General features: G+C 45.1%; 1 protein-coding gene across 6 annotated transcripts in view; it reads right to left on the reverse strand.

Moving 5' to 3' along the window:
* Positions 1-4,124: 4,124 nt before the first annotated feature.
* Positions 4,125-12,976, reverse strand: part of LOC147025491 (uncharacterized) — a 54,182-nt gene continuing 45,330 nt past the window's right edge. For 4 of the 6 annotated variants that reach the window (XM_085887011.1, XM_085887008.1, XM_085887012.1 and 1 more), the window contains one exon: positions 6,261-12,971. In XM_085887011.1, coding sequence (XP_085743137.1) covers positions 12,025-12,971 — 947 coding nt within the window. In that variant the 3' untranslated portion in view covers positions 6,261-12,024. Of the gene's footprint in view, positions 6,196-6,260; positions 12,972-12,976 lie in introns of those variants that run through there. The other 2 variants (XR_015059644.1, XR_015059643.1) reach the window with 2 other exon arrangements.

Genomic DNA, 12,976 nt, shown 5'->3' on the forward strand with positions numbered 1-12,976 from the left:
TCACTCCTCCTCCCATCCACTCCCCTCATGCCGCCTCGCATCCACTTTCCTCCCCTCATGCCACCTCCCATCCACTCCCTCCCACAGCCTCTCATCCACTTCCCTCTCCTCACGCCGCCTCCTATCCACTTGCTTCCCCTCACGCCCCCTTCCATCCACTCCCCACCCCTCATGTGCCCTCCCATCCACTCCCTCCCCTCATGTCACCTCCCATCCACTTCCCTCCCTCCCACAACCTCCCATCCACTCCTCTCCCCTCACACTGCCTCCCATCCACGTCCCTCTCCTCACGCCGGCTCCCATCCACTTCCCTCCCCTCACGCCCTCCCATCCACTTCCCTCCCCTCACGCCGCCTCCCATCCACTCCCTTCCCCTCACTCCACCTCCCATCCACTCCCTCCCACAGCCTCTCATCCACTTCCCTCTCCTCACGCAGCCTCCCATCCACTTCCCTCCCCTCACGCCCCCTCCCATCCACTTCCCTCCCCTCACGCCGCCTCCCATCCACTCCCTTCCCCTCACTCCACCTCCCATCCACTCCCTCCCACAGCCTCTCATCCACTTCCCTCTCCTCACGCAGCCTCCTATCCACTTCCCTCTCCTCACGCAGCCTCCTATCCACTCCCTTCCCCTCACGCCGCCTCCCATTCAATCCCCTCCCGCCACCTCCCATCTAATTTCCTCCCCTCCCGCCACCTCCCATCCACTCCTCCCCTCATAACGTCCCCATCCATTCCCCTCCCCTCACTCCGCCTCCCATCCACTCCTCTCACGTTGCCTCCCCTTCTGCTCACGCCCCTCCCATCCACTCCCTCCCCTCATGTCACCTCCCATCCACTTCCCTCCCCTCACACTGCTTCCCATCCACTTCACTCTCCTCACGCCGCCTCCCATCCACTTCCCTCCCCTCATGCCGCCTCCCATCCACTTCCCACTCCTTACACCGCCTCCCATCCACTCCCTTCCCTTCACGCCTCCTCCCATCCACTCCCTCCCCTCACTTCGCCTCCCATCCACTCCCCTCCCCTCCCAGCCACTCACGTCTCCTCCCATCCACTCCCCTCTCTCACGTCGCCTCCCATCCACTTTCCTCTCCTCACGCCGCCTCCCATCCACTTCCTTCTCCTCACGCCACCTCCCATCCACTTCCCTTACCTCACGCCGCCTCCATCCACTCCCCTCCCGCCGCCTCCCATCCACTCCCTTCTCCTCATGTCTCCTCCCATCCACTCCCTTCCCTCATTCCCTCTCCCATCCACTCCCCTCCCCTCATTCCCCCTCCCATCCACTCCCCTCCCCTCACGCCGCCTCCCATCCACTTCCTCCCCTCACACCACCTTCCATCCACTCCCACCCACCGCCTCCCATCCACTTCCCTCTTCTCATGTCACCTCCCATCCACTCCCTTCCCCTCACGCTTTCCTCCCATCCACTCTCTTCCCCTCACGCCGCCTCCCATCCACTCGCTTCCCCTCACGCCGCCTCCCATCCACTCCCTTCCCCTCACGCCGCCTCCCATCCACCCCTTCCCCTCACGCCGCCTCCCATCCACCCCCTTCCCCTCACGCCGCCTCCCATCCACCCCTTCCCCTCACGCCGCCTCCCATCCACTCCCTTCCCCTCACGCCGCCTCCCATCCACTCCCTTCCCCTCACGCCGCCTCCCATCCACTTCCCTCCCCTCACGTCGCCTCCCATCCACTCCCTTCCCCTCACGCCGCCTCCCATCCACTTCCCTCCCCTCACGTCGCCTCCTATCTACTCCCATCACCTCACTCCGCCTCCCATCCACTCCCTTCTCTCACGCCGCCTCCCAACCACTCCCCTCCCCTCATGCCACCTCCTATCCATTCCCCCCCCTCACGCAGCCTCCCAACCACTCCCCTCCCCTTACGCTACCTCCCATCCACTTGTTGCATTCCTCACTTGATGCTTAGCATGTCGAAGGTGAAGAGCATGAACAATCTCATTGGGTTGGCATCCATGAGGAAGAAATTCCTCCTTCGGAAATGCCCCACTGAGTGTGATGAGAAAGGCAGCACCATTGTTGTGATGTTGCTGGTACCCAGAGTGCCCCAGGAAGTGATGTCACTTCCCCCAAGCTCAGTGGCTATGTTTATCTCATCTAACATTCCTGTGCTTGTCCTTGTGGCCACTTGTGTATGACAACTCTACTTCAAGTTTTAGAAAGTTTTTTAAAAAGACAAAAGAAGAAAAAGAGCAAAACATCAGCACTTGCAAGAACAAAGACTATTTGGTCACACCCCAACCCCCAAATGAGTTTTTTTTTTCACTGATCCTTGAGCAGGATGTTTAAAATTTGTCACATCGACATGTAATCCCTAAAGGGGCCCTGTCACACCTTGACGTTTTAGCCAGCGTATGGCAAGGTATCAAAATGTATGTAAAACGCTGGACTATTGATGTTTTTTTCAGTTTTGGGGATATAATAATGTGTTGGACGTATGCATAACGTATTAGTAACGTACACAGAACGTTTCAATCACATATAGATAACTTATACCAATGAAAGCTGAGCGTGTTGTCGGCATTCACAACCTATGCCCAAAGATAGTCTAACTTATGCATAGCGCGGCAGCGTATCGCCGACAATCATGTGGCGTAGGCTATTCATAGGTTGCGACTCGACGATTCAAATCATAACCGCACTAGACATCGAAGTGTGAAGCTGCTGTCACACCTTGACGTTTTAGCCAGCGTATGCCGACGTATGAAAAATTTGCCAAACCAAGCTGGCACACGTCGAATACGTTTTGGGTAAGTTTTGTATACGTTAAGAGCACGCTGGCATAAGTCATAGTACGCTGGCAGACATCGTAGTACGCTGGCATACGTCGTCATACGCCGATAAATTTTCAGCATGTTGAAAATTTCTCGACGTACTCGGCGTATGACACACGTTCCCCATACACTGGCATAAGTTGTAGGCACGTTACGCGATCGTTGACACACGTCGACACACGTTACTTGTACGTTACTCATTAGTCAAAACACGTCGACGTAATGGTTAGCGTCAGTGTTCCAGACTCCCTGTTTTTTTTTTTTTTTCTTCGGTATGACGGTGATGTTGACACTTCGATTTCTAGTGCGGTTATGATTTAAATTGTTGAGCGGTAGCCTATTAATTATATTATATCATAACCGCACTAGAAATTGAAGTGTCAACATTACCATCACGCCGAAGAAAAAAAAATAAAAAAACCAGGGAGTCTGGAACACTGACGCTAACCATTACCTTGACATGTTTCGACTTATGAGTAACTTACAAGTAACGTGTGTCAACGATCGCGTAACGTGAGTACAACACGTTACTCATAGGTTAGAAATAAGTTTCGGGTACGCTAAACATTACCTCGACGCGTTTAGACTTATGAGTAACTTACAAGTAACGTGTGTCGACGTGTGTCAACGATCGCGTAACGTGCCTACAACTTATGGCCAAGCGTATGCGGAACGTGTGAGTCATACATCAAACAATTTCAAGCATGGAAAATTTGTCTAACACCTCGGCGTACTACGACATATGCCAGCGTACAAAGACGTATGCCAGCGTACTACGAAAAAAGCCAGCGTACTACGACGTATGCCAGCGTGCTCTTAACATATACAAACTTACCCATAACGTATTCGACGTGTCAGCGTTTTACCCAAATTTTGCATACGTCAGGCATACGCTGGCTAAATCGTCAAGGTGTGACAGGGCCTTAACAAAGGAATATTTGTGATCAAAATGTTGCACTCTTTAGTAAATTAGACATGGATGAGGAATCAGGGGCATTAACCCTGGTGCTTTTGCGTTGTGTACTCATAATCTTGTCGAACTACATCGACTGCGTAGCAAGGGATATCCAGCATGACATAGCGGACATGCAGACACTGATGAGGGACAAAGACTCATGGCGTGGCATTGTGAACTCTATCTCGGATGTATCCACTGAGTAGTAGTAGTTGCACTCTGAGCCTTTAATGGCAAGCAGTTTTCATGAGCTGCACCGTGCATTTTTGTACTGTCGTTCTTTGAATTTTGTGAACCTCGATTAAGCAAAAGAAACAGGCAAGGAACCACAAGGAGGACCGGTTATGCAAAAGGCGAACTTGAAAAGTGATTACACGCAATTTTAATTCACTCTGTACAGGGTCAGTAACTTCAGGCAATAAAATCAATATACTCATATACATATATATATATATCTATACAAAGAAATAATTCAACACAATTGTAAATCCAGGAATATTGAAAGGGATCCTGCACATGAGGAAGGCTATAAATATTTATAATGTACAAGGAATCGCGACAAAGCTTTGAACACAAAACACAAATACATGGACAACACAAAATGGAAAAGGAGAGCGATTTTCAACCTCAGATATTCTCAGCAAGTATAAAGATTCCAAGTCCATTACATGAATGGGTGATTCTAGGAAGAAATAATAAAAAAAAAAGGTTAAATCTCATAGTTCTGCAGTGCTGAGCAGAAGCAAAGTTTTGGCCTCCAACTAAACTTTTTCAAAGTTGCAGGGCTGTTTGTGCAGGTTGAGCAATCAGGCTGCACTGAATCACAGCAGCTCATAAATTCCAAGGATCCAAAAGAGGTGAGAAAAATACCATTCAGCAGCACAGCCATGTGCCTCAGCAAATTATGCTGCCCGTAGCCACGTGCATGCTGCATGCTGCATAAGAAGGAAGAAGCAACTGTCAAGTTCTCAAACTTCACCTCCTTGCTCCACATCTCTGGCTTTTGGCAAGTCTCACAGCACCATGAACAGCCCCTTTAGGTTCCTAATCACCCTCATTAAACATCCAAGGAAGTTCTTCATTCTACACTGGATGTAAACGATGCTGGGGTCCAACCGGTGGTCTCATTCACTGCTGTCCTACACATAGGCATGAAAGACAAATGTTCACCTCGGTCCCATTGCCCTTTATAAAGGGACTGAGTGGTAAACGTTTGGTCTCGATCCGCCACCATGCCAAGGGACCGAGGGTTGGAAGTTGTAGTTTGGTCTTGTTTATCCCAAGTTGCCCACACACTCCTAAAGAAAGTGATGGTTCAAAATTGCTATGCTGGTCCAAACAAAGCTCTACAAAACCCTACTATGTACAACCTTTTCGCAGCAGTCAGCTCCTGATTTGGTAAGAGCCACGTAGCAAAAAAATTAAACACCACTAAAACATTCCTGCTACCCTGTATCATTTTAGAGTGAATTACCATCAACTGCAACTTCAATGGATGCTCCAACATTGTACAAATGCAGCGGAATCTTTTCCTCACACAATGGGTATTATTTATTTTTCTAGCTACACGATCATTACCAGTTACAGCAACAACCTTCCACAACCTGACAGCCAACTCGATAAAAATTCTGCCTTAACTGCCTCAGGATATTGCCATTGGAAAGAGTCTCTGCTGTCTTCAGTCCATGTTGGAGTTTTAGGGCCTCTTCTATATTATTACCAGGGACCATCAATAACAAAGTATCAATCTTCCCTCCAGGCTTTTCCCAGCATCAATATACAATCCTGTTAATTGTCAAACTACTTTCGGCTAAATGGTGACACCTTTACCCAATTTTCCACTCTCCCAATTTGGAATCATCTTCCTAGGCTCCCGTGAACTCAAGTGCCTCCTGAGGCTTGCTCCATCTGAATTTGGCAATTTTGCTCCCTCTTATGACGCAATCTGTCGCTGTTCCAATTGAACACCAACAGTGCCGAGGTCCCAGTGCTCTTTATCCCTTTCCTCCTGCCTCCAACCTCATTTGCATTGTTCCAACATGTAGGCAGGGCTTGTGGGACAGCACAGTAGGTTCACCTATTACAGTTTCTCCCCGACTCATGATGCAGATAACCTTGGTTGAAATCCCATAAACCATGTTTGTCCATATCTACTGTCATTATTCATGCAGAGGTACAATGATGTATGTGTGTGAATACATATACATACATACATACAATTAAATCAAAGAAGCACACTGACTTTATGACATGACGCTGTCATGTACATAAATGATGCCAACACACCCTCATAAAACATGAATTTAATATTCTTAGCTGCAAATCTCCTGACGAGTGATGAGCAGGGCAGAGAAAATGTGCACGCATGGCAGGCGACACTTGTTGCTGGCAGGCCGTGCAGCAAGCACTGTGATGGGACTCGATTTGTGCCCTGCTGCCTTGTCAAGTGAGGGGGTTCAAATATATATATATATATATATATATATATATATATATATATATATATATATATATATATATATATATATATATATATATATATATAGTCTTAGTCATGTCTGATATACAAACTTCTCCATAAGCCTTTGGTCAATGTAAAAAATGTTTTAAAAATACACTAAAAATAAAACCAAATTCAATATGTATTCAGAATATTTACCATCTTACCTTCTGCTGTTAATTTATCCCAAATAGCCTCAATATTTCCCTTCTCGTAATGTCTGGTAGGACAAGTGGTGTCTTCGGTGCAAGAGCATGTTCTCGTGTTGGTAGTTCCCCATCTTAATAGCACGACGTTGCAAAATTCTTTCACCCGTCAGGCACATTCTATTCAAGCCGAGCTGAAACAGCCCAACATCGAGACATCCACCAACCCAGGTTGAACAGCATTGATGGTGTGGAGGCAACTTGTTACGTGAAAGGGCATTTTCTCAGATGTTTGTTCCATCTCTGTAAACATCTCGAGCTTTAATAAAGTATAACAATCATCTCTGCCCACTGAAGTGTTCTCTTAAAGAACTTGGATTGCAGAAATCATATCTGTCCTCAATCTTGCTGAGAAGGACCCGTTTTGACATCACCGCACATGTAACAATGGACTTCACGACTATGGACATTCAACCAAAGGGCCTGTTTAAGTCTTAAACCGAAAAGGTAATGTTCCAATTTCAGGCCTAACTCTCAAATGGAAAATGATAATCGGAGAATAGTACTTTTGATTTGTTTCGGGGACCACAGCCATTTGTGACTTCATTGATTTCCTCGAACTGTAGGTACCTCCTGTCCCTTAGATGAATCACAGTAATCATTCTACATTGTTGTACAGTATGAGCATCAAGCTTCCAATCTTCAAAAATAAACACGACAACCTCCTTGACTGCATGTTAATGCTGTTCACAGTGATATGATGTTACAGTAAGAGGAATCGTTACCCGTTGTGTTGCCCAGTGTGGTGACTGCATTTCCTCCTGTGCCACCAGTTGTAGTTTTTGGAAAAGTTGAAAACACAGTCCGTTTTTCAGGCAACGGTTATTGTTATAGTTTTGTACATTTCTTGGCACCAGCCTGGAACAAAAAGATACTTTGAGAGGTCAATAGTTTCAGTAACATCTCTTCGATTAGTTTCCTCACTTTCCCTGTCTTCGTCTTCAACACTTTCTTTAACTTGCCTGTCCACCATGCACTTTGGTCTGCAACGTCTATATCTGCAAAGACAAGTTAATCTCCACATCATCTTCCAAGTTCCAAGATATTTGCAAACTTTGCTGTGCAGGATAGTTGCTCTGCACCAGCCACAATGTCGACTTGCACATTTTAAATTGTAGTTGTAGTTTTCTTTTGGGTTTGTCACACATTGTTAATGCCACCAAGTCATGTCTGTCCTTCCGATCCTAAGAGTTTGTGAAAAAGTGATCTGGTTCAAACCGAGCTTTTATCTGCACATTCCTCTCCTTCCACATCTCGTGCACCGAAGCAATTGTCATTTTCATTACCCTCTTCTGTGTCATGTTATTCACCATCCTCATGTCAGACAACTCAGGGAAGACCTTTGGATTGCAGTTTAAAAAAAAAAAGTCAGCCATATTGGAAATTGGCATCAGCCCTTCACCATCCATTCTGGTAATGTTGTTTGATGTTTGTGATGTAATTGGGTCACGCTCCCAGTTCCTTGGCAATATCCCTCTGAAGGTAATATTTAATTTCAATGAGAAACACCACTCAATGTCTTCTTCGCCTCTCCTTTGGGGTTATCCATCATTCTGTTACTTAAGCCATTAAATGTTTGAAATAAATCTTCAAATCACATATGGTGCAGCATGGAAGACTCTGCACTTCTGCCCCTTTGCTTCAATCTCTCAGATATGTCTTTTCTGAATTCAGTGGGGGGGGGGGGGGAGAAGCAATGAATGGGTTACCCCTTTACCATTTATGAATTTGAAAAAGTAAAAACAAAAACGTTATTGGGCTCCATTGTAGTTCTGACCAAATTCCGGAGGCAGCTCTCAAATTTGCATTTGCTTTTGCGAGGCTTGAAGAGGAAGTAATTGTAGAATTTGCATTGGAGACTTTATCCTCCAAAGGGGTTTCCTCAGTTGCTGAACTCATTGTGGGACCTTCTCCCGCACCACTATTCCTGCCTTTCATTATCGTTCATTTTGTGTCATCGTCTCTTTTGGGCAGTCTTCTCGCAACAGATTTTGTCATTCCTTCTGGCAGATATCCCTCAAAGGAGACCTCGTAGCAGATAATCTGACTTTCATGTCTGCATGTATCATTGCTTTTGATAACTAATTGACTGGTGTTTTGTCACCTGTTTTTTTATTGGCAGTTACTGACATGTTATAGACTGTATATGTGCACCAGTGTTCATGTCACAGCAAATCTGCTCTGCAGTGTGGTTCTGTCTTCACTTCCTCAACATTCAGCTCCTGTAGCTTTTATACTCATGCCAGAGCATATACTGCTTCAGCAAGTCGCATATTTTTAATGCATGCCCTTGACTGATGCAGACTCCGTTTTCTGATGGAAGGATTCAGAAGTTGTAATACCAACATCATCTACCTGGAGGGTGGCCTGCATAGTCAAAGACGTCTTTTTTAAACGATGACTGACTTGAATGCAATCTGAAAGAATAAAGACATTGTTTATACCGAGCAGACGTAGCAGTGAAATGTGAAACTGGAAATGGAAGGGCATCCCTCCCTGTTCTGATGTACCCTACCACCCGAAATCTGCCGTATTGTATTTTGCCTCCCTGCTGCCATTTTTTTGTTAATCGAGAATTGCCCCAATGCCTTTCTGACAATTATCCACGTACTATTTTTTTTCCCACAGGTTCTAGATTTCTGGGAACTTGATCGAATATTATAGGAACTCTGTGAAATGTTGTTACACTAAGGTTCCACGATTTGATCTCCTGTTTATCTGTTTATCTCAAAATGACGAGTTCAAAACGAAGAAATATTAAGCTTCTCAGGCAAATTGCTCGATCACAAGGATCAAGGTGTTTTTCAAACTTCCCCCTCCTGGCCCTTTTGGCAACCTAGGACAATCACTGCAAGGTTAGAAACAGCTATCCATCGGTCCATTTTATCAGTTTTAGACATTCCTTTGGAGTAGTGTTGAAACCTAATGCAAGTGAACAACCCTGTTAAATTTATGCTGTACCTGTACCAATGATGTTGTCAAAAATAACATACGTGAACATAGGTGGCGTCAAAAACAATGTCAGTTTGATTCCTGTGGATATCCAGAGAGGAGGTTTCAGTCGAACATCAGGCTCGTTCAGCCGATATGTGAAAAGTTGTGTCAATCCTCCATGCTCGTACGAGCCGCCAACCAGTGTTTGGCTTTTTTCCTTGGCTGTTTGGCTTTTTTCACAAGATCTTGGCTATTCGTTGTTCACCTTGGCGTCTTGGTTTTCGATAGGTTTTCTTGGCGTATAGGTTTTCTATTATCATAGCTTTTCCGAAACCTTGTGAATTCTTGGCTTTTTTCATTGGCTCACCTTGGCATTTATGAAAATGAGGAGTGGTCACACTGCCGCCAACACCAAAATAATGGGATATGGATGATAATAATGTTCCAAGTCCAAAAAAAAAATTGACAGCCATTTGGAACGTTTCAAGAAGTCAGAGGGTCTTAATGTTATTTGTTCAATAACGTAGATGTCAACTTAGTATTTATCTCCCAAATCAGTTTTTGTTTTCCACTTTGCATTCTTATCTACTGAGAGTAATCGTTACGCAATTACATTTGACGGACCGCATACTCGCTTCACTGAACTGCAATTAGACGAGTCTTCATTGGAAAATGGTTACATTTCGATCACGTGATGCACAACTGCACACTTTTACTCCATCATGGATTCGGCGTTCCCTCGTGTGCAGGACGTATGATATTCACTTCAACTTTCAAATAATTTTTTTGAAGGATGGGTAGGGGGCACATGCAAAATTGTTTTAACTCTTCATAAACTCTAGTGTGGGAAGGTATTATTTAGATATCTGCCTTATTTACAATGAAGAAGGTAGTTTTACACCAACCGCACTATTTTGGCAGTTGCACATGACCGTAGATTCGAGGACAATGGGTAATCCAGAAAGAATGGATACATATTTTCAATACTTCCGGTGTGAGTTCCTAAATTGCTTGTTTGTATCACTGAGTCGGTTTCATTGATCCACAATGAAAAAAAAAAACTTTGGTGTCAAAAATTGTGGAGGAAATCAACAGAACGCTGATCTCGGTGTGAAAGTAGGAAGCAAGAAGCTAACATTGTGGGCGTTAATGCGTTACGCCTAACACGTCGGATTCTACTCGTCTGCTTCCCACGACAATTGGCATACCAAGATCAACGATCAATTCCATCCATTGCTCAACCGGTCCGCTGACGCAGATCGACACTAGCTCTTCATTCCTCTCTAAAAATTAACTTTCCTGACATGTAACAAAATTAGATGTGACCGAGTTGCCATTTCTTAAACTGGAGTTTGTAAATCAGAATTTTTGTTAATTTTAAAGGACAAGTGCGTGCCCCGTACGTGCGTGGCCGGACGTGCAAAAAAAACCCAAAAAAACTCAAACCACGTGCCAGAAACAACAACCACACAGGCCGTTCCTTCGCTCTCGTGTGCCCGTACGTGCGCGGCGGTACGTGCAAAAAAAAAAAAAAAAACTTTCAAACCACGTGCTAGAAACAACAACCACACAGGCCGTTCCTTCGCTCTCGTATGCCCGTACGTGCGTGGCCGTACGGGCAAAAAAAAACAAAAAACTTTCAAACAAATACACAGGCCCTTCCTTCGCTCTTGTAAACGACGACTGGATTGGGGCATTCTGTTTATCTATAAATGCGCATAAGAAATCGAGAAATTATTGGAATACAGTAAGTCATCACTATCCGGAAGTCCGTACCTTGTAACCTGTAATGGGGAACGCGGCTGAGGATCTCTTCCCTAATGGCCACGCCTACGCAGCAACATGTCCTGTCATTGGTAACTAAGGCGCCCTTTCCCCATCGGCAACGCCGACGCAGCAACATGTCCTGTCATTGCTTTGGTAAATAAATGGCCATAACTTGGGAACCACTTGTCTGATTAATATCAAACCTTGAAAAGGCACATGCTCAGGTCCCCAGCTATATACCTGGCAAGTTTCAATTAGATCGGACCAGTGGTTGTCGAGAAACAGCTCTCACACACACACAAACACACACACTGCAGGAATTATAGATAGATTGTTGGTAATTTTGTCTCTAATGATTTGTTACTATAAAACACAAAAAAGTGAAGGCCAAAATGATCATGATGTGTATCAGTATTTCTGGATGGTTCACATCAGGCATCAGCAGGACAGTTACTCATATGCAACGATATACTGAGAATATTTTGTGCATCGTTTTGATGTCTTTCACGACACGTTCTTTATACATTTTCCTTCTCCCTTTGACCAATTTGTCACTCTATTGCTGCAGTGGAACGCTGGTACGGCACGTTGTTTTACCACTCTTAATCATCAGTCATATATTCAAGTATATTTTTCATCATTTTGTACATTTATTAACAGTAGATTATTCAGGGGCCTTCCTTTCCTCCTGGGTATTTGCATGGTTTGTTTTCAACCCGATTTCCCTTATGGATTATCGCACTCACATCCAATGATCAATTTGATTACTGTTCAATGAAATCTATTTCCACGTCTTTTCATCATTTCGTACGAAACAGGTCATTCGTGTATATCTTTTGCCCTTTATTTGCAATTGGAGGTTATCTTGTGTGAACTGTGATGTGACCTTTCAGAGTACTTGACTGTGAGAATGCCTTGTTGCAGAATGTACACTGGTACGGCCTCTCTCCTGTATGAATTCTTGTGTGAACCTGTAAGGTATTTAATAATGAAAATTCCTTGCTGCAAATCATGCACTTATATGGCCTGTCACCTGTATGAACTCTGTGATGACATTTCAAAGCATTCAATTGTGAAAATGACTTCTCGCAAATGGTGCACTTGTAGGGCCTCTCCCCCGTGTGAACTCTAATGTGAATTTTCAGGTTATTCGAATGCGAGAACGCCTTGTCGCAAATGGTGCACTTGTAGGGCCTCTCCCCCGTGTGAATTCTAAAGTGATGTTTCAGGACGCTCGATTCCGACAACGATTTTTGGCACACTGTGCACGTGTAAGGCCTTTCTCCGGTGTGCGTCTTCATATGCTTTTTCAATGCATACTGATGCAAAAACGACTTGCTGCAAACGGTGCATTCGTACGGCTTCTCTCCAGTGTGGATTCTCATGTGACGCTTCAAAGCACTCGAGAAAGAAAACGACTTTATACAAGTGGAGCAACTGAAAGGTCGTTCTCCCGTGTGCACTCTACTGTGATGCCGCAAGGTACTCGATTGAGAAAATGTCTTTTTGCAAAGCAGGCACGTGTAGGGCCTCTCTCCTGTGTGAATTCTATGATGACGTTTTAATGTGCTGGAAAACGAAAATGCCTTGTTGCAAACCGGACAACTGTACGGTTTCTCTCCCGTGTGAACTCTCAGGTGCTCCTTCATGTAGCTCGCGCAAACGAGAATGGAACAATAGCTGCACTGGAGTTTCTTGCTTCGTGAAAGTTGTTTCTCATTTCCTCCGTGAGGCTGAACCTGGATTGTGGAAGGATGGTGTTGGAAGTTCGTGCTGGAACACTTCGGAATGAGGTCCGTAACGATGCCTAGA

The sequence above is a fragment of the Eptatretus burgeri genome, chromosome 6 (assembly GCF_056783735.1).
Source record: "Eptatretus burgeri isolate ZD-2024b chromosome 6, Ebu_testis_v1, whole genome shotgun sequence".
Taxonomy (NCBI): domain Eukaryota; kingdom Metazoa; phylum Chordata; class Myxini; order Myxiniformes; family Myxinidae; genus Eptatretus; species Eptatretus burgeri.